This window comes from Sinocyclocheilus grahami, unplaced genomic scaffold, assembly GCF_001515645.1.
Source record: "Sinocyclocheilus grahami isolate Dianchi unplaced genomic scaffold, SAMN03320097.WGS_v1.1 scaffold1886.1, whole genome shotgun sequence".
NCBI lineage: Eukaryota > Metazoa > Chordata > Actinopteri > Cypriniformes > Cyprinidae > Sinocyclocheilus > Sinocyclocheilus grahami.
Genome location: NW_015507065.1, coordinates 85,718 through 109,269, shown reverse-complemented (window position 1 = coordinate 109,269; position 23,552 = coordinate 85,718). Strand labels below are relative to the sequence as shown.

At 38.5% G+C, this 23,552-nt stretch overlaps 1 protein-coding gene across 1 annotated transcript in view; it reads left to right on the top strand.

Annotated features, from left to right (window-relative positions):
- Positions 1 to 915: 915 nt before the first annotated feature.
- Positions 916 to 23,552, top strand: part of LOC107573178 (neuroligin-3-like) — a gene marked incomplete at its 3' end in the record, with an annotated part of 74,568 nt that continues 51,931 nt past the window's right edge. The window contains exons 1-3 of the mRNA XM_016259625.1: positions 916 to 1,568; positions 3,544 to 3,603; positions 16,580 to 16,639. Of these exons, the coding sequence (XP_016115111.1) occupies positions 1,100 to 1,568; positions 3,544 to 3,603; positions 16,580 to 16,639 (589 nt within the window). The remainder of the gene's footprint in view (positions 1,569 to 3,543; positions 3,604 to 16,579; positions 16,640 to 23,552) is intronic.

Genomic DNA, 23,552 nt, shown 5'->3' with positions numbered 1-23,552 from the left:
GTTTAAATATTTGGTTGGCACAAATGTAGTCTGGGTTTTATTTTTCTATACCTTGCATAGATTTGTTTCTGGAACTTGAAGATGAGAGAATGTCACAGTCTGGCTGCGTCCGAAAACTTAGGCAGCTGACTTGTTGCCTCGCTGCCTTATCAGGCAATGACTTTAGAGGCAGCGTTTGTACGAAGAAGGTACCTCACAAAACTGATTTCAGACAGACTTCTGCGGCAGCATAACGGTTTAATAAAATACAACAAAAGAGAGAGAGCTAAGCAAATATTTAATTTCTAAAATGCAAATTTCTCCCTAGTAAAGAAAATGTATTGTAATTTATACACAAACTAACCACCAGCCACCAATTTCACTTTTTAGCTCACATAATCAAAAGCACAGGATATCATAGGCAGTGAAGGACACATCTATATCTGAGATGGTATCTCAGTTGATAGGATGTGACACGATCATTGGATTGATGTGTCTTGTTACCTTCAGATTTCAGACGCAGCCACTTTCCATGATCGCATCTGCCTAATTTAGCTACCGGCTAATTTTAACCAAATAACTGATGAACCAAAATACTGTCGAGTTTAATTGAACACACATGCTTTGACATCAGTGGGGTGCAGTTACTATTTTGCTATCCTAACTATGCAGAATTAAATGGTTAGTTGCATTTTATGTTTATCCTTTACAATCTTATCAGTTATGATCCGCCATTTGTGAACCACCCAGTTTCTGGAGAGTGTCGGGATGTTTAAATCAACCTGCAGTAGAGCTTTTATTTGCATGAGTTGTGCAGGCCTTTGGATGCATTAAGAGCACTGTCATATTTATGTGTTCAGTTCTATGTGCATAAAGGAAAAAAAAAAACAATTTCCCATTTAAAATGTTCCTGTCTTCTTTTTTTTTCCTGCAGGAAAGAGGATCTGATGAGAATACTGTACAGCGAATGAGGATTCTTCCGGAGAGGAACGGAGCGGCGCTTGTATGTGTTTTTCTTCAATGACAGGAGTAATCCGGCTGAGTTTGAGGGTCTGAAGGCAGGAGACACGTGCTGGAGGAGTTTCTCGGCGTACGTCGGCATCTAGCATTTTTACGGACCATGGGGTTGGCGGTGCGCAAAAACCGGCTCCTTTTGCACCAGCAGAACTGCTGTAGTGGCAGGGCTCATGACGTTTCTCTGTGGATATGGATTTTTTGTTGGTGCGTGACGCTCATCAGGGGACAAAGCTACAACCCCACCGTGAACACGCAGTATGGGAAATTACGGGGCGCGCGGGTCCCGCTGCCCAGCGAGATCCTGGGACCGGTGGACCAGTACCTGGGCGTGCCGTATGCCGCCCCGCCGATGGGGGAGAAACGCTTCCTTCCCCCTGAGCCGCCCCTGTCTTGGTCGGGGATCAAGAACGCCACTCATTTCGCACCGGTGTGCCCGCAAAACATTCACAACGCCGTTCCGGAGATCATGATGCCAATCTGGTTCACCTTTAACTTGGATATAGTTGCCACTTACATACAAGATCAAAACGAGGATTGTTTGTATCTAAACATCTATGTTCCAACGGAGGATGGTGAGTGTGTCGGGTATAACGGAGAAAAAATAGCCTCTCGCTATTACATTCTGTCACTTCCAGTGTGTTGTGTTTGAAGCATGAGTTGTTGTCTGGCGCATGTCGTGTCTGTGTACACCATTTCCGTTCCTCATCTTGACTTGATCTGCCATGAAGTCTTTCCATCAACTCTTCCCTTCCATGCCACTGTTATGGGTTCCTCTTTTGTGTTGTTCAAGAAGGCAAACCAAAAAGAAAGAAAGAAAGAAAGCTAGAAGAAAGCAATCAAGGAGAAAATAATCTTTTTAATGTAAGAGCTCAGATTCTAATCTGACATGAAGTTTTAATGTAATGATCTTGGTGCACCTCCCTCTCCTCACTGTCTTGACTGTTCTGGGGGATTAGCGATCCGAGATTAGCTTGCTTGATGCCAGAATGAGCCTTTTTTAGAGTTGCAAAAATGTTCTGGAACACAAGAGGCCTGTGGCATCAGTCCTAACCATGTAAGACCCTTTACTGTCCCACTTTCTTCTGTTAACGTTCAAAGCCTGTCTCCAGGAACTTAAGATCTTTAAACGAATTTGATGATCAAGTTCAACATTTGCATTCGCAAATATCTCCCCAGTACAAAGAGCATTTCTTACAAACTCTTACAGATTTGAAAGCAAAAGCGCAAGCTCTGTTCCAAAACCAAGTGATCTGCCATCTAAGGACGCGTACATGCTTGAGAAGGCTAGAAGACTTTGAAGGAAAGCGGATACTTTGATGCTACGAATGCGTAAAGTTCATTATGAGGGCATGCAAAGAGCCGTATCAGTTTGTGTGCGCATGCACAGAAAAATACTACTGTACCTGAAATCGATGCCTGGGTCACATTATGTAGCAGCAAAGATGCTGTTTGTCATTGCTTAAAATTTGCATTTGCAGATTCCACCCCAGCTCAAAGATAAAACTCTCAAAAAAGATGTTTTCAATTGGTGCTAGCTGTAGCAGGATTACCAAGTGCTGTTTATGCACCCATCGCTGCCAGTTGCCTGAGGCTTGGTTAGCTACATTTTTATTATAGTTTTGTAGCCAAGCTAAACAAAACTCTTAAAAGACAATGATTACAGCATCTCCCAAAAAGTGGGGTGGATTAAAAAGGATGACATAAAAATGGTTGCTACACCCCCTATCCTTACTGAAATACAGCACACAACGTAAGCACACAAACAACACTCCTCACATTAAGCTCATGGGAGACTTGACAATTGATTTCAATTGAGTTTAACATTAGCAAGTTGTTAAACTAATGACACAGTAGTACTCTAATAAGCAGAATAAGGCATAGTAGACACAGATATTGGAGTCCACCATTTTTCAGTGAGCTCAGTGCAGTGCATTCTGGGATTGCCTTCACTTTTTAGGATAAATTAATTGCTGCGTTTTAGAGATCTGAGATATCCAAAAAGCCAGCATAATGTTACTGCCTACCTTTTGGAACCAACAGACCTCTGATGCATGCGCTAAAATGCTGTCCGGGTAGTGCGCTATGTTTTGGAACAGATCCAATTGTGTCATCGAAAGCTGCATAAGCTTTTTGTTGCTAAAATTAATCTGAAGTCAAAAAAACTTCCAAGGTTGTAGCACACTTCTCTGCATCTGTTGTCAAAGCACGTTTGGTGCGTCGTGCAAGAGAGCCATGCATTTCTCACGCAAAACCTGGAGTGATGCAGCGGTGCAGAAGTTGTGAGGAAGAAGAGTTTATTTTGTGCTTGTAAAGGGTTTTATATAGCAGTGCATGTGAAACTAGGCTTCCTGTGTTCCAGGGTGCAGCAAATCAATTCCACCTGTTTTGGAATATTTTCTGCCTAAAAGACAAAGCACCCCAGCTAGCGCTCTGGACAGGTTCTCTTTGTTGTTCTTGTGGGGAGGGGGAGTGACGATGTTGCATGTTCTCCTCAAACGTTTCTTCCAGAGCCTTCTGTTATTTTGTAGTCTTCTATTCATTTTACAGTCAAAAGAATATCCAAGGAATGTGCCAGAAAACCCAACAAGAAAATATGTAGAAAAGGAGGTATGTAACAAGCCAACATTGGAGCGATATACAGAGAAGAGAGCGACTGGTACGTCCTCTCTCGTACCCATGGGATATCACCGTCAACTACAGAGTCTTGTGTGCAGAGCAATGTTAAAAATATCTGTATATTTTTTTTCAACAGGTTTTTTTTGTGTGAATATGTGCTATTTCAAATTGCTATACAGTGTGTATGTACACAACCTCCTGTTTTCAACCCTGTTATGTTCAACAACTTAAAAATTACACCGGCTAAAATATATATATATTGATCACTAACAAATATGCTTGCACCATGTCAAACCATTGAACAATATGACTTTTTTTGACCATGGAGAGTTTATACTATTATATTTAAAGGGGTCCTATTATGCTCTTTTACAAAGACTTGATTTTGTTTTGGGGGTGTACTAGAACAGTTTCCTGACATCATCCGCTTTCGGAAGCCCAAACAAAGACGTTTGGGCATGAAGGTGAAAGGCATTTCAGGCGGTCGCATGCCGGACGAGAAGCGCAGCGTCGCGCCACATCTTTAAAATTAAAATATATTATTTTCTATGAGTGTAGGCACACCGGCGTCTCCGTTCGGCATCTGTCCGCGGCGCCCAGCTACGTCGGGTTATATTTGTAAGAATTGTTCTAGACCACGGTTCTCAATTCCAGTCCTCGCGTACCCCCGCTCTGCATGTTTTGCACGTCTCTCTTTGTTAACACACCTGAATTCAGATCATCATCTCGTTAGAAGTAAGCTCCGTGCATGAACTGTGTTCCGATTGACATGGTCCCTACACAGTGTCCATTGCTCCCTACTCCCTGAGCAGGGGAGAAGTTTACTTCACTTCGGAATATTCATTTACAGATTTACGCTCCGCCGCTGCCTGCAGCGTCTTCACACACATACGAAACTTACTAGAGAAGCGTGAAGTGGGACATAATATACCTCTGTAAATAAATACAATTTAAATTCACGTCTCGCACACTTAAATGCCCTTTGTATGGAACATATACGCTCCCTTCAAACTGGAATCATGGAGGAATATCCGGTAATGTCCACTTCGCAGGGCACTTACAGTCAAATATAACAAATGTATGAAGCAATAAGAGAAACATACAAAATGTGCAGAGCGGGGCTACGCGAGGACTGGAATTGAGAGCCGCTGCTCTAGACATGCCAAAAATGTGAGGCTACAGCACAGCAGCTCTTCTTCTTGGTTTTCTCTGATGCACTAACTCTGCAGCAGCTCTTCTTCTTCATCGTCTCGTCTCATGCGCTCACTCAACCAAGCGTTCTAACCACGACCTCGCCCCTCCCCACCCCCCAACCATTCACATTTCTGTAGGCAGGAATTATTTGTAGTGAAATTCTAATGAGCCGCTTTGTGATATCACAAAGCCCGGAAACCAAACGCTGTAGTCCAAATGAGCCGTTCATTGTAGTTCTTGAAAAGGGATTTAAAAAAAAAATGAAATATCTCCCTTTGGAGTGGACTTTGAGATTTGTAACTTTCTAGATCTTTTTAATGCCCAAACATACACACTACACACTGACTAAAATTAAAAAAGTGAAAAAGCATAATAGGACCCCTTTAAATGGACAAGTATCATAGCAGAACAGGGTTGAATGGAAAGTTCAGGGGGGTGGGGGATAATTCAGCATTTAAACAGAAAATTACAAAAAGAAAAAATGTCTAGATATTATATGATAGTAAATGATTCATAGATAATGAAAACACAATTTACTATTATTAGTATTAAGTACAACACAAAATGTATATGCAGTGTTGATGAATGGACAAGCAATTTGGCTCATATTTAGTGTGTTTTTTTATTATTATTTATTTTGGCATTACAGAGTTAAGAGTTATAGAGTTAAGTCTCCAAAATAATCAATTACTATGGCATATTACTGGTAAATATATCTGTAGTAAGTCATTGGGACACACACAGCACACAATGATACAGTTTCCTGACAATGACCTATATATAAACAATGCTGACCTCCTGTTTTAATTGACAGCTCATCCAGTTTATTGAGCGTTGTGTCACTGAGTCATAACGCAAAGCATCATACATAAGATATGAGTCACTGATGTCATACAGCTTGATATGTGTCAGAAGAACATGTAATATCTTATGACACAAGTGACCGTGAGTGCTCCTGCAGTTACAATATGGAGTCTGTCATTACAGAAACCTCAGCACCAATGTCAAAATCAGTGCATTGTTTTAAAAAGCAACAGCCACAATGATAGTTACAACAAGTGTAATGTGTTTAGACTAGCAAAGAACACCTCAAAGAAGATACAGACTAAAAGTAAGAAAATTCCAAATAGGATTCCATTAAGACTTTGAATGCTACACTGAAATAGATTTTTGCTTCATTATTTATCTATTTAGGTGGAAGTTTTTATAGTGATAAAAACAATACTTCTGTGACAGCAAAAGGTTAATTGACATCAGCTATAATTATGCAATAATAATTATAACCTTAAAAATACCACCAGCAAACATACTATTCAGTGGCTGAGTAAACACTTTAACGCAGTGAATGGTATTAATAATGACATCAGCTGAATTTGGTGATCCATTCTCATTGGAATTTATTGAATTTCATTAAAGAGTTTAAAACAGCTTAAGCTGTAAAGGCAGCATCTGTGACTTTCTGTCAATAACAGCAAAATAATTTAGACTCACCCCTCTGCTTAAAAAACTTTTTTATTATTATTTTTATAAGAAATAGCATGATAGCTTATATAGAAATTAATTAACATTAAAAGTCATAGTGGAAGTGTACACTTAACATTTTAAATGCAGAAATGTGAAGCCTGTATTTATGTTAAAACCCTTCATTCTTCTATAATGTTGAGATGTTGTTTTAGTGGTGGGACCTGCTACCTCTAGATGGATGAACTTCTGATGTTATTTCTGTAAACAAGCACTTTACAGATTGTGTGTGTTGTGTGAAAGTTGGATAGGTTTGCACATACAGGCTTTGTAAGTGATTTTTAGACAAATTAGTCTCGTTAACTTGTGCAGTATCATGTTTGGGTTTTGTGGCTGCACCTTTGAAACAGTGTGTCTGTGTAACATCATCAGCGCAGTCACTTTTCCATAGAAACCTCAATCATAAGATATTTATCTGCTTTTATGAACTGAAAGTTGAGTCTAAATAATTTTCATGTCACAGATGCTGTCTTGCCTGGCACTGGTGCTTTTATTACATTCCTTATTGATAGCCTTTTTGGGAGATTCATTCCCATTACGGTGATGTTTATTAAAGGGGTCATATGATGCGATTTCAAGTTTTCCTTTCTCTTTGGAGTGTTACAAGCTGTTCGTGAATAGATAAGATCCCTAAAGTTGCAAAGACTAAAGTCTCAAACCCAAAGAGATATTCTTTATAAAAGTTAAGATTCGTCCATGCCCTCCTAAAATGCCTCGTTCTAACACGCCCCCACATGTCTACGTCACTGTGTGGGAAGATTTGCATAACACCGCCCAAATGTTCACGCAAAGAAAGAAGGCGTAACTTTGATTCTCGCTGTAGTATTGTTGCCGCCGCCATGTCGTGGAGACGCTGTGTGTTTCGTTGTGAAAGCGAAACTACTTTGTTTGGTCTTCTAAAAGTGGACACAACTAGAAATCAGTGGTTAAGATGTATTTACAACACTGTTCCAGAACACTTCAACCCAAATATTCAGATGTGTGCAGTGCATTTTACGGAGGACGAGGACTGTTATGAGTAGCCTACAATGCCGGTGTTCCGGTGAAGTCAGTTCCCCTGTTTCCCCTTCGGCGCGCATGCTGACCCTATACAGTCTATGATGCTGACAAATAATGCTGACTCACAGCCTGTAAGTATGTTTTCATATATAAAGGATTTGCCACTGACGATTCAAACGCGAGTTTTGAGCAGTGTAGAGTAGCACTTGTTGTTTGTCGTTTCTTCGATCACAAATGCAGACATGGTTTTATGTTTACGCGGCGCGATGCAACGCAACGCGTAAAAAGACAGTATAAGTCACTATAATCAGTAATTATGTCCCCACTGGATGCAACAAATGCCTAGTTTATTATGGGTTTTATTGGTTTTATCTTGTCGCACCGGGATACGGCATCACAATATGGTAATGAGCGTAACATTTCCGTCACACGCTTGAGGTATTCGGCCAATCACAACACACTGGATAGCTGGCCAATCACACCTCGCTTTTCAGAATGACGAGCTTTGTAAAAATCGACGTGTTTCAGAAAGGCGGGGCATAGAGGAGAAACAATAATGTACAGTATGTGGAAAATAATTTGTTTTTTGACCCTTAAACCACATAAACACATTTCATTACACCAAATACACAAAATAATGTTCTTTTTAAGCAACGTCATATGACCCCTTTAAAGCACGCTCTAAGACAACCTTAAGAGCAACCTTCTCTAACTACTCAATTTGTATTTTTAAAGAAAACGTTGTTTATATTGTCTATGCATGTTTTTTTTTTATCTTTAATAATGGAACTGAATGTTTGCTTACAGGGACCCAGAACTAGTGAGTAACAAGCAGCTGAAGAAACACACACACACACACACACACAAGTGTGTTATTATGACAGTATACTAATGTTGTCTGGCAGTAATTTGTGCATTAGTACTTGCATTTAGTACACTTAAACTGAGATACTTTTGGATAGCGACATTATTATTATAATGAAATAATGCTACTCTGAAATTAAAAACATGTTCAAAACATAATATAAAAACATCTGAGGTGCACTCACAATGTTTTGTTTGTGTCGCACTGCATATAGAAATGCCCTAGAAATATACATTAAGCTATTATATATTTATTCCACAATCCAATTTTCCCCAGAACATCTTTGGACAGTTACAAAGATAAAGAAAGTGGTATTCACTTATAAAACAAAAATATATGGGAATATACTAGAAAACAGAATGCAATAATTTCCATATATGGTATACAACATACTATATGCATTGATCGTGTAGTTGATACATATAAAATATATATAGCAATGAATGCAAAACTGCACTACATTTATAAAAGGAAATGTAATATATTTGCCTAAGGTTTCAGCTGGTCATGGTTGCTCTCATGAGGTGCACTAGAGTGTTCATCTTCATTTTAAACAAAATGTTTTATCCGTAGGTGCGAAAGCTTACAAAAGTAGCAAAATAACATGCAGTATCTGTCACATTTGTAGAAGGGGTGTCTGGAAAATAATGGCATTGTGTTCCCTGGAAATCAGAGAATGGAGACAGGCACCACGAAACACGCTACCGTGATCTTGTTACGAGAAAAGTAAATAACAGCTAAGCATCAAAACCAATGTCTTTACACAGCAGCAGCTGCTGCTGAACTATTAACAATTGCGTTCAGGGGAAAACTACAGTTTGGAACAAATTTGCAGTGAGTTTGCGCTGTCGGTTAAATGATCTATGTGGTGTGAGGGAAAGTCTTAAGGGAACGAGCCCTCCCCAGAGGAGCCGGCTGTCTGTATATGGGTCAGGAACGAGAGCAGCTAGCATTTATTTCCTTTACTAGATGCTTAATATACTTAGATTTGCTGAATCTACAAATATTATTGCTGATAGCTTAAATTAACATTAAAGAAGCACTTCTGAATGCTGGTTTTGTTTAACGAGTGGCTGCATTAAATGAGAGTTTCTATTTCAATACTGAAGCCTCTAGAAATTTATATTTGTAATGAACTGTTTGCATTTTCACAAGGGCTATGCCTTGATTATCTTAATAGCACATAATATATTACCATAACAGCGGTTGAAGTTTTGAACTTGGCAAACGCAAACATAAAACATTTGCATTAGAAAGCACGATTCCCAACTCTGAAATTAGAGTTTTCGTTTTTGGAGTGCAATCTTTTTGATCACACCAAAAAAAAACAAAAAAAACTATTAGTCTCAACGTGCAGCAGCATGAAATCTTATGTAAATTCCGGCAAATTTGCATAACATAAAATCATCAGTAAGGGTTGCCAGGCAACAGTATGCTTGTGCTCTAAGAGCCTGTTGATGGTCTATCCACTCTGTCGAGCTGTTTCAATCCAATTTGCCCTAGGGATTTACAAAAGAAAAATTTATCAAGACATGTTAGGTAGAAAACCTAAAAATGTGACACAGAATAGAGGTACTTTCAGGCTGAGTGACACACACACACACACACCTGTATGAAAGGTTACAGTGAGTCCCTACTTCAATCCATTACCAGAAGATTGATTGGTTAAGAGCTTTTGAAGGATGCATAAAAAGCAAGATTAAATAACAAAATCTTAATTCCTCATTTGCTTTAAAATCTTATTTCTAATCCCACAAATGTTAACTATTGACATATAATGAAATTGCATTTTCACTGTAATTTTTATTTGCTTTGTCATATTATGTTTGCAGGTTCACGGAGTACTTTTGTGACCTAATTTGATCTTCAGAGACACATTTGGATACAACTGTGTTGCATTTGCAAAAATAAATAAACTAATTAAAAATCTAATTAAAAATACATTTACGTCCATAATCTTATTCACGTATTTCCAAGTGAAGCGGCACACTCCATGAGGAAAATTGTGGGGCTTGCCTTTTTTTTATTTTTTAAATAATGTGCACTAATTATTCACAAAATAACCAGGAACATTAAGTAAGTAATCAGGGTCAAATCTGATTTACCTTAAAGCAGTGGTTCTACTCTTGGGAAACTATTGTGTTATGAAAATGGGTCACAGGGCTGTTCTGAGATGGAGGGAGAAGGGGTGCTGCTAATTGTCAATAATAAAATGCAGATAGACAAATAATTGGGATAAATAAATAGGCTTAAAGGAGACTGTGCATCCAATCAAAGCCATCAAATGGTATTTTGGCACAAATTCATCCGTCACTTGGTAGGAACTAGTCGGTTTAGACAGATTCCAACAGGTTGCATGGCATTCCATCATCCTTGAAAACTGCAATATTAATTTACTAATAACTTTCCACGTTTAACCAAGCATATTTTTGGTTGTAATTTTGAGTGTTGTACAATAAACCGTTTTTGCGTTGTGTTGTATCAAAACTTGATGTCCAATGTAAATTTGGAAATTAAATATTACAATTAACTTACAATTAACAACATTCGATGTTAATTCATGTTTGTTAATGATAAATTAACACAAGGGTCTTCAGTCGTCTTCAGATTCAGTCATTTCACATTTCAGAAACATTTCACCAATGAATTTCCACAACTGATCCAGGCTCTTGTCTACTGAACATAAAAAAAATAAAAATAATTTTATAAAAACTGCACTCTATAAAAAAACCAATGTCTGGTTAGTGTAGAATTAGATGAAACTGAATTTAAAAATGCTGATAATATTAATAAAAAGTTAAATATAGCATATCTAGCTTTTTTATTCACTATTGAAATTCCCAAGTCATTTCTATGATTATTTAGCATTTTATTAATTTCCATTTAATATAAAATTTCAGTGGAATTTTTTGAGCTTCCATGACCTCTGATAAAAATGTTTCATTTTAATCCCGGCCTATAATAACATGTCCATATAAATTTATATACTTGGTCATTAAAGTTATCATTCTTTATTTACATGATTTTATATTTGCACATTACATATTGAGAGACCATATTTACTTGAGCTTTAGGTTTGGTTGAGCTCAAACAATAATTGGTGGAGCTCCTGCAGTAAGGACCGCCGCAGATTCCCCAGGGTCACAGACTCCCTGCATTAACTAATGCTAATTTATACAACTTCAAATGTTAAAATGTATTAGCATAAGTAGAAATGAACATTAACCAAGATTAATGGCTTTAAAGGTGTTCAGTTTTAGTTCATATTAGCTATTGCAGTAACTAATGTTAATGTATAGGGTTTTTCTAACGCGTTTTCGCAAGACCAATATCGAACCAAACTATTTTTTTTTTTATTCCATACATGCTGAGTGCTGAATATTTTAGATTTGTATGATTGTATGTGATTCTAGCAGGAGGCACTTTTAATGAGTTCTGTAGGCCATACTTCAATGCAATCTTCAATGCATCTAGTTTTTATCTGTTTATATATTCAGTTTAAGAATTCCCTGAGATGCATCATGCTGTTAATAGAACATTTAATGCCTAAAGGGTGTTTTTAAAGATTGCATTAAAACCATTCCCCAACTACAGGATCAATTATTTGCTTCTATTAAAATAATATTCTGATGTTGGCTACACATTTCCTATGAAACGTGCAGGCATGCTGAAATCTCTCAGGGAGCTGTTTCTGTCATGTTTCAAACAGGCTCTGACAAATCACTTATTAAGAGAGAATCCCCGCTATAATTTTGGCTTTGGTGCAGTTTAATTGTCTGAGAGAAGGGCATTTGGTGGGATCAAACCAGAGAACCTATTCACACAGCATTCAGAGAGTAGCAGGGGTTTTTGTCCCCCACGAGAAAGACGAATTCACAATGAATTGGACAAGCCGTCATATTCCAGCACTCCAGCACCAATATGATGGAAACTGCTAAGTGTTGGAATCTGAACTAGGCTCCGACTGAGCAATGACAGGCGATAAAATGGCATGGAAATCGCTTTTGGATAGCTCAACTTTACCGAGGTTTGAAATGTGTGCGTATGTAGCTGCAGGCTAAGTTGCATGGCAAACAGCAATGGCATAAATGGAGAAAGGGGTGGGCGGAAGTTAAGGAAGAAAGGCACAAGGGAAGCGGATGTCCTCTCCGCTTGATATGGAACAGCTCTTTTAAATGTGTGGTTGCCCATAGGCCTGGCGTGAGCGGAGTCTTGCCAGTGGCACTTCATTCAGTTTGACTTGAAATGCAAGACACAGCTTATCCAGGAAGTTTTTGTTGGGATCCCACACTGCTCACTGGCCCAGTATATCTGCCCGTTCAGAGCGCAGTGTCTTCCAAATGCTCTTTGTTGTTAGTCCTTCTATAAAGGGCCAGTTATTCTTCCAAGGTCGGGCTGTAGCTGTTTTCGTGATCTATACTTCGCTGCTTCATTTCATCTTAAGAGGCACGGCGAAAACAGAAGGTAAACAGAATGTATGTCTTCGATAGAAACATCCGAGGATTTCAATGAAATATTTCAGCCATCCTAATGTAATCATCGGTTTCCGACCACGCTTCTTTTTCATAAGCGCTCTTCGCAGTCACTCTTGGTTATTGCCGCAGCAGTTAACGCCAAGGACAGCTCATAATGCGCTCCTCTATTTATCCAGCACTTGTAATAAAAACAAAAGGCCTGTGATATAAAAGTCCTCTGGGCTACTAAAGCTCTGGTGTAAATTTTTGGCTGTCCTTTACAGTCTCCTTAACCTTTAAAGTCGACTTCCAGTCAAAATTGGCCCTATTTACTTTCTTAATACATGTTCCTGGTTTGATTGTAAACAATTCATTAGTCTTAGTTTATGGCAATAATAGCAAATAAAAACCATTTCCCGCTATCAAGATAGCTGATACTGCTGCATGTTGTCGTTTGGACTACTTTGGTACTGATTTTTGGAATAAATTATTGCAATTACTTGGTTATGTTTAGAATTTAGCTGTTCAAATCTAACTATATAATATATATATAATATGTATGTTAATACTGTTGGTGGGTATGTTTAATGTTGGGGATAGGATTAAAAGGTATAAAATATATCTATAAAATGGAAAAAGTGAAAACTAAGGTGTAACAACTATAGATGAATCCCACACACTGATATAGCTTGCAAATCATATTCAATAATGGTTTCATCATGCAGCCTTGCAAGACTGAAATGTTGCATTAAAATATGATTATCAAGCTGTCATATTTTCATCTATTTTTGTTAGTCTATTTGCTTCTATTTATTCATACGCAACTGCTTATAAGATTGACAAGGATCTGTAAAAAAAAAATATATATATATATTTCTGTCATGACAACTCTCGGAGGGATTGGCATGGTAATGTACATGACAATGTTAATGTATTTGGTCTTGGCGGAATAGATCTGCTATGCAGCTGCTGCTGCGGCAGAGCAAGTACCGAGACTTGCTACTGCCAATACATCCAAAACATGCTGCTGTGGGCATGTAAGAAATATTGCTGCTGCAAATATACATGAAATAACCCCCATAGAGCGTACATAAATCACCTCATAGCAGATCTATACAGGTGGAGCTGGGGAAGGTGGAAGGTATCTGAAGCAAGCTGCAACTACTACTGCAAGCACTAGTCATATATTTAAATGCTGAGCAGCGAGCTCATTGGCTACCGATACAGGAAAGAACCAATCAGCTGTGCCATGTGATGATGTCATTAGGTCAGATTGAGTTAAACCTATCGGACTGCGCCTGTGTTATATAAATATATATATAAATAAATATATATATATATATATATATATATATATATATATATATATATATATATATTGTTGTAACTGTAAATGTTCTATATGAACGGCTACATATTAACAAAGAGACCAGGCTGGTTTTATATTGTTGACGAATGGTTAGGTTTGGGGGTCATGAACACAGATGGCAGCAAACAGGTTTTGCAGTCACAGGCCAACTGAGCAACTGCCATTGAGATGAATGGGAATGCTAACGGATGGCTTTCTACAGGTATTATTCATATTAATGAATTCATATGACCTGGTCTGTTCTGTTTTCACCAGCCTGTCTATTCCCGATTGATAAAATAAGTTCCCACTCTGCATTTGAATCATACCTCAGATTACAGAAGTAAAATGGGTTTTCAGTCAATCTTTCACCTCAAATTGATACTAAAATCTCTATGCGCTACATTGAAATTAATTTCCAGAAGTAACGAAAGATAAAATACTATGGCAAACGCTGAGGAATGAGAGAGAATGCGAGAAGACCACTGGAGGATTTGAGACAGACAGTAAAGTGAATACCATCTTGGATTGTTAGACGTCAACATTTCGCCAATAGTTCCCTTGCCACATTGTGACCTTTCCGATATGTAAATCTGGGCTCAATCCATTGTCACTTTGACCCTCTTCTCCTGCTCTTCAGAATGGGATGCACTTTACATTCAGTGAGCTCTTTACACTGACGCATAGGTCACAGAGGCTGTATTAGCTCACTGTAAAAACACTAGTGTGTGGAGACCAGATGGACTGCCGTCCTCTGAGGCTTCTATTATATAAAGTGCTATAGTGGGCTGGGAATCTTACTCAGAACCGGTTCAGTTTTAAACCAGTCATTTTCCGTCAACGGTTCTTGAACATTCGTGTTTTCATGCTGATACATATGAAACACCGCAGTAAAAGGGTGGTTAATGCAATGCAATAACAAAGTAAATAGACTATAAAAATATTGAATGAAATGGTCAAAAAGATTTAAAAATCTCATGTTATCAGTTTGAATCAGTCTAGTGAACTTGATCATATATATAATGTAAAGGTATAAACAAAACATTAAAATATGATTCCAAAACATTATTCAAAGTACATACACAGAAATTGTTTATGGAATCATTAAGGAACCAGTATTATTATTAAATCCTCCTAAAAACGCCTAGGGCTAAATTACTGAAATCAATTGAATGCAGCGTTTGACCTAAACATTTTAAATATGCATTGCCTATGCATAAGAAACGACACCAAATACATTGAATCCATCATTCATTGATGTTATCAATGGTTGATAAATCCGAGGATTATGCATTTGATTTGACGTGTTTACAAATCTGATTTTCACTGATGTGTTTAACATCTGCCATATTAATGCAGAAACGTTTGGATTGTGAATATTCTCAATGAAAAATAATAGAGTTTATGGGAACTGCAGCACGATGCCATTAAATCCAGATGCACTATAAAGGACATTTGAAGTGACAGAGCTTTCTCACCTCAGGTGTCACAGCTGCCACCTCTCTCAAATAATGCCTTACTTCAACTTAACCTCACAGTGTGGTGCAACACACCTAGTGGCCTCCAATAAAACAGCATTTCTTAAAAGACAAAAGCAAAACCATGCATTTTTAAGAGTTTCATAAAACACACTTTAAAAGACTGACCTCACTATTCTGATCCTTTCCCAAGAGATTTAAGACATAAATCACTGGGCGATAATGATTTTGCCAAGTAGGGCGAGTTCCTGGAACAGCATCCCAATTGACCCAACAGATTTTAGGGTTAGGGTTAAAGTAAGGGCCATGCTAGTTTGACATAAATGCTGTCCAGGAGCAACAAAACATGTTGATCAAAGAATGTGCTGATTCTCCAACTGTATCTGTACAAACGCTGTTGATGACATTGGTGATGTGATGTAATTAGATGCATCTGTGTTGTACTGGAAGAGGAACTGTAGCATTCATTTTAATGTACGCTAATGTTGAAATGATTGCACTTTGAACAGCAGTCACATCTATATTCAGACATTTTAAAACAGAAAGGCTGATAATGAAGTGTTCTCTATCATTACAAATTGTAGCTTGTCTTGTTAATGCTTTTTAGTCATCTATAGTGTGTTAAGCGCTTGACCTTCTGAAAAGTATGTCATTTATTTTAATGAAGCTCTGCAGCACTCATTGTATTGTAGTACTACTTTGTTCGAAACACAAATCTGTATGTATTTGTAATATAAAGAACAGACTTAATAAGAAGATCAAACTCAACTGACAATTTATTTTAATATTCTGCTGTTATGTAGACAAAATGATCTGTCATGTTTTAGCCATTTAATCAAATGTCAGCAAGCTCTAACCTCTTATAGGTTGGGTTGCACATTATGTGAACTTGATTCTGTATGCATGAACAATCATGTTATACATTTAAGTGATTTGTGTTATTGGCCAGTTTCATGTAAGTTAATGAATACTGTTTAATATTAATCACATGTATAGCTAAATACATGTATAGCTTTTTTTTTTTTTTTTTGGTCCATTTCTTGTCTTGATGTTCATACTATTGTGAATTATCCTGTGCTTCTCTGTATTTTCCCTGCTTTACTAACAGGAAACCATTCCAAAAAACAGGGCGAGGATTTATCAGATAACGACGGTGATGAAGATGAAGGTATTCACTTTTGTGACGAAAGACAATTGCATGTCTTGGATTTTTGCCTCTGTACTTTGAATGCAGCCCTCCCTTTTGCATCTTTTTATCTTCTTTCATGGTCTAAAGAGTCATCTGAGTCTTTGTATGGCTGTGGAGGATGCGGAGTGTCTCGTATACTTCAATACTTAGCATGTCAGGGAGATTGTAAAGAGTGAGAGTGAATTGAGTTGGTGTTGCGTGGCTTTGTATGTGTTTTCTATCTTCTGTTTCTGCTGTATATGGTATATCTGAGGCTAGAATAGTTTTAATTAGTGCAGTGGTTCTCAGCTGGTTTTGCTTCACAACCCAACATAGAATCTAAATTATTTATCATACAAAAATGTACTTAAAATCAGATATTGAAATCTATTTACATGACCATGAACAGCATAAACCCAAGTGTTTTCTAAATGTCTTTACATTTTATTAGTTTTAATTATCAACACGATCTCATAGCTAATCATAGTTATTTATACAGTAGTAAGTAGTAAACATATGTTATTATTATTAATGTAATGCATTGTAAACATTGTAAGTATGATTTTGCATTCTGTTCAGTGTAATTTCTGGTGCCGTTTCAATTTGTCTTGAAGGATTCCATGACTTTTCCATTGACCAGTTTTAAAATGTTAAATAATTTAATCACTACATTTTTTTTAAATAATATATAATGTATATACTGTAAAATAGTAATCAGTTCCATAACCATATTACTGTTATCACACAGAGTAATAGTAAGTACTTCGACTTCAACAAACTGCTAAACACAAACGTCACGCAAAGCTTTGACCTCTACATGAGAAGCATTGCGAATAGTATCACAGAAGGTTGATTTGATCATTTATTCATTTACATAGAATATAGTACATTACATACAGTCTCGGAATGTTATGATGTGCCTATGACTTTGTGTCATAAAAAAACACTTCATAGTTCGATGCACAGGATCTGTCACTCTGGATCTGTCACTCTTTCATCTCCTGGGTCCGCGGCAGATGAAGTCAAAGGTGAAGTTTTACTTCAAATGAGTGTTGTATTGTGGTACTTGACCAGCATGCAACATAACGCAAGCTATATTGCTGAAGCTTGATGTCTCGTTCCATTGAGTCTCATTTACTCACGTAATAGTTGTATAGAATTCGATCCTAGGCCATAATACAGCGCAAAGACATGTTTTCATGATGTGTTAATTAAAATCTATTTATTGTGGCTTGGCTCCTGTATATGTTTTTCTAGCTTGCAGGACTAGTGCTGTATGTATTCAGCAACATGGAGACACATATGAGGCAAGCATGGGGTATCACAAGACAGTTTTTAAAATAGGCGAATGGATTTAGATGAGGAGAGAGAGGCTGACAAGTTGTGGTAAGAGGATTAGCAACGGAGGAGGAAAAAGCATGCACGCGAGAGAAGTTGCCAATCAGCAAGAGCATTGTTCAATTTCAGCATTTATCTTGGGATATTCTGGGCTCAGGGTGGATATCTGGCGAGATTAGAATAGGGAAAGTATTCTTCCCCAGTTACTGCGAAAGGCTTAAACCCCAGAATCTATCTCAAATCCTGTTATTGTTGTTCCTTTATGCTCCTAAACTGACAGTAGATTTTATAGGTGGGGGACATGTTCAGTACTGGAGTTATGGTCTAGTTGTACACCCCTACTTTGCCTTTGTTGGTTTAGACCAAGTGCTGCTCTCAGTTCTCAGCTCTCGTGTTCAGGTGCTGCAACAAAGCAGATACATTGGCTTTGTGTTTGCCATTCAACTGTTGTACTTCACAGCAGTGTCTAAGGCCGAAATGGAAACTGAAGCACCTCACGTTTGAAGCAACTCAGTCGGGGGTATTAACAGCAGTGTTAATCGATACACTTTCTTCAATACCAGCGGAGGCAGAGGTCTTGTAATGCACACTTCTTAGCCCCCAACATGTAGGGAAGCTTCCCTCTGGAGGATTTGGACTTCCAGTCCAAAGCGGTTGCATTACCTTTGCAATTGGCTGTTTCAGACAATCCAATTTCTGACTTGTGCAAATGTGGTGGCTCTCCATGAAAAATCCAGTAGGCTCCAACAGTCAAGCAGCATGTCCTTCCAGAGGCTTTTCCACTTGGTCTGGAGGTTGGATTTACGGCCATAGCAGTCCCAGTGGGACGTGGATTCAGCTCTGGATTGAGATGTAGTCCACCGAGATGTCTGTGTTCTAGCCCAAGGCATGTTTTTTGCATGAGGTGCCAATTACCCTGCATCAATGGCCTGCCTATTTTTCCTTGACTCTGAATGGCCCAGGGGTAAGGCATCAACAGTGACAATAGGGAACATGGCTTGTGAAGCATGCCGGAACATTAAAATAAAACAAGAATACAAAGCAGGCAAAGGTGACAAATGAGTTTTGGGCCTAGACTGGGAGGCTGTGGTTGGTAAATAGTTGAGCCTCCACTGAAGTTATCAAATGTAAGAGTGCTACAAATTAGTTTTGACACTTGAACAGCGCTGGAATGATATTCCACTTGAGCCAACTATATATCAGTATGCCCCGTTTGTCTAACAAGGCGTGCAAGTCAAAGCAACAATACTCGGACACAGACTAGAATTGAGCTGCCACTGCATATTTGTGAAAGATAGCAATAGTGAGCATGACACATTGTTCACCTTACAACCTCTACTCCTCTCTGACTACATAGTATCATTGTGAATCTAGGCCAGTCTTCCTTGGCAAACAATTCTAGACGACATCACCACACACTTAACCCTTAGCTAGGTCAGCCAGGAGCCTTTAGGCAAAAATTAAGGCAACTGTGCGAATACATCCCAGTCTTACCATCTCTTTCTGCTCACTCTAGCGGAATCCCAATTGATCTACTTCTAAGGTAGGAATGCGTGCAAGTCAGTTAATATTTCAGTGTTATGTCCATGCTTTTATTTGGGATGCACCAATCCTAATCTGGTTTATGTATAGGACGAATACAGTGGGACTTGGGATTTAGCCTAGATGTCTGTCTTTAGCTCTGAAATAGACTGAGCTCATATGACATAATGTAACTAGCAAGCTTTTTGGCCTTATTTCAGTCATCAGGCTTGGCACAAACAGATTGCAGTGCCTGTCATTCTGTAGAACATCATTGGCAATTAAGTCAACCTGAGGTGCTACTAAACAAAGCTATAACACCTCCTACCTGTACAGTTTGCACTAAGGTATGCCTTAACGGTACTGGTACATTAAGTAGGTGTATATTTAGGCACAGGGAGCTAATTCTTTATGTAGAGCAAGGCAGTAGTGATATATCGCGTTTGGCTCACAGGAAGACTTACCTTGTCTCATGTGTCTGCTGTCTTCCCCACCTCTGACAAATAGATGCACATAGCTATTGCTTGGCTTGCTTATCCATGTGCCCTAATTGGACAAAAGAGCCATTCCTTCCTCCAGACACCAGCCCTCTTCCCATGGTGCCAGTGGGCAGGCCAGCTCCACCTGCTTGGGTGTTAGGATGGATTTCAGTCAGCATCCAGACTAGAACAGAGTTCAGTACCCACCATCACACAGGATGGGTTATATAAACAATTGGCCAAATTGGATGTATGCCTGGTTGTTTAATTTTGTGCCAACAGTTGAGGGAACAGACTGGAAATTTGTATGGCTTCAAAGTATAGGTTGTGTTGTAAGCTAGTGATTTTAACAAACTAACCGTAGCATTAAACTTTGGCGTATAACTTGTCCTGCAAGTTGAGTGCTACTTCAAATTACACAACTTGTTTAGGAGAGGTGTGCTATTTGTTGTGATTGAACTTATGATGGTCACCTGGACTTGTTCTTCATTGGAAATTTGTTGATTAATTTGAATTTTGTTTAATTAATTATTGTATTTAATTATTGGAATAAATTATTTATTTAAATGGAAAATGATTGAAAACTAAAAATATACTGAAGGTCTGTTCACACCAAAACGAGCAACACAGGCTCACTGGAAATACGCGCTTGTGGCGACATTTCTGCAACAACATTATTACATACCTGACTGGTATCGCAGCAGTTGCAAAGTTAAATGTTCAGTGAGTTGCACTAAAACGTGTTCAATGTGCAACTGTGGCTATTACATTGGTACAGGCACGTATTGCTGTGCTTTTATTACGTTGGTTCAGATGCGTATTGCGGCGGTTCAGAACTCAAATGTCCAGGGAGTGTCGCAAAAAGAATAATGCTCTATCATGTTGGAAAATAACACAGACCATCCCAACCCTAAACCTACCTGATAATGTTAATGTTGCAAAATTGATATAAAAACACATTCGCTGATGCAACCCTGCTATGAGCTGTTTTGTCAAACTATTGTTTCACAGGATTTGCACCGGAGTGCAATATTATGTCATTACATAATATTGTGCAAGGACAAGTTTTGCAGAATTGTAGGCAGAGGCATGTATTTTTAGTGAGCCTGGGTAGCAACAGAATTTTGGGTGTAAAAATTTTGTGCGATACATATCTTAATTTGATTGAATGGCTGTCAATGCCTCTGTTCAGACCTACACAAATAATCACATATCGTCAATCCAGCAGTTTTTTTTTTTTTTTTTTGGAGAGGTGTTCTCTAATCTCTTTTCCATTGCACTGCAAATAAAGCTGGCCAACCAATCAAATTCACACTTATAAAACACATTTTGTTAAGTGACAAAGTGAATATCAGAGGAGAAATCCGGAACTAGCTCTCTTGCCTGTGTACTTGTATTTGTTGTTGTTTGATAAACACCATATTAGATACAAAAAAAAATCTGAACATCTGTTTGAAAATTTGTGAATACTGTATTATTTCCTTTATATTTTCTGTGAAAGTGAGTTTTAGAAACTGGAAGTCATGTAGCGTTTTGTGTAGCAAGTTAATTGGGGTATTTATGTTTTTCAGTAATTGCCACCGAAGTCAGAAAGTGAAATTCCCCTCATTCAGTCCATTTGTGTTTTTTTTTTTTTTTGGTCTGAACAGACAAATTGTATGCAAAATTTGGGCCAAATTTCGTGCTGGTGAAAATAGGCCTTCACACTGAAGGAGGGTCATGAATCTGCTAAAGAAACCAGAACATCATAAAGAGTTTGAGGGTGAACTCTTTGACCTAGGCTATTTAGCAACCACCCAGACACCCTAGCAGTGTGGTGGTGGGTATTTGTAAAAGTCTATTTTCCTTGGCATCAGTCTCAGGAAATTGTCGCAAATTCTTGTTTTTCATCATAATGCAAATGAGAGTATGGTCATTTTGCATAATTATAAGCTCTCTGCAGGTGTGTGTTAGGTAGTGCTTTTGGTTAGTAGCGTGTGAGGTGTCTGATGTGGAGCATGCACGGTGGTGCAGTGAATTTCAGAGCAAACTGTCCACACTCTCCCCCTCCCTTTTCTGTCTCTCTCTCGGTCTCCCCCTCCTCCTCATTCACTGCTAGAAGCTGGGCTTCAAAGAGCACATCAAACCACCTGTCTCTGTGTTAGTACCATTATATTTAATGCACAAACACCGCAGCCCAGCCTCAAGAACCCACCTTCTTCAAAGGTCACTCGTCCCCATCTGGATTAAGGTTGAGCCGTTGAAATCAAAGTCTACAAATTGCCACATGCAAACCTTTTGCATTGCCAATATGTGGTATTAAAAATCTATTAAAAGTTGTGGTGCAAACACTGCAGCATCATCATCCCCCGCATCCCAATATGCCTACTCTCTTACTAAAATGAGTAACTTGTCCCAATTTGCAGTATTCATAGACAAGAAATACCCAGATGACATTCTACTTCTGAAGTGTGCATCAGAAGGACACTTTAATATACAGTGAAGGCTAACACTTTATTTTAAAGTGTCCTTGTTACACGTTACATGTACTTACTATTATAATAATATACATGCAATGCATGGGTTGTTAGGATGGATTTCAGTCAGCATCCAGACTAGAACAGAGAACATGCAAGTAACCCTAAAACAAACCCTAATCCCAACCCTAAATAATATAGTAAGTACATGTAGTTAATTAATATTACTCAGTACTTAAATGTATAATTACACTGTAACAAGTACACTTTAAAATAAAATGTAACCCAGTGAAGCTATAGAAGCCTATTAATGTGAACTTAATAGAACATGCTTGTTTAATGGTCACAAACGTCTTCATCAAATTGTACATATGTATATAGTTGTAGATAGTTTGAGGTAGACGCTGTATAAAGGCTGCATGTGTATATTATGTATTTCCCTGCAGAGTCCGAGCCATGCTGGCTTCAGTTATATTCAGTCTGACCTGGAACTGTCGATCTTCAACATTTATGTTATCTGTGATGAGCTCAGCGGTGGGGTCTAAAGTCGAAACCTCGGCTCGGGAGCTCATACAATGCTCACAATAAGAATGTTTGACAGATTCCATGTTTTACAGCATCAGTGCTAGTCTGGGCCACTTATCAGTGCTCACGCTGTCCAGTTCCTCTAGAGTGACAGGCCGTTGAGAGGTGGCCCGTTGAGAATTTTGAGAGGTTCACAGATAGCTTGACGCGTCCTCCTCCTGAGCTTTGCAGACACGCTGAGCGCTGCCGCCCGGGTCTGACATTCACCATATTTTAACACCCTAACCACAACTCTGATGGAGACGCAGAAGACTTTGTGAAGAAGGTCGTTCTACCCATCGTGCGCTCCGAGGTGTTAAGTGTTTTTTCATTTATAAGGAAGCAGGGGTCTTCACCTTCTTTAGTTCGCTTGGAGATGATTGATGGAGGTTATATAAAGGAATAGATGCATGCCGCCCGCTGCTTTTGAAGATGAAACATATGCATTTCTTTGTGAGTCTGTGTGTGTGTGTGTGTGTGTGTGTGTGTGTGTGTGTGTGTGTGTGTGTGTGTGTGTGATAAAGAGAGTGAGATATTTTTGTGTCAAAAAATATA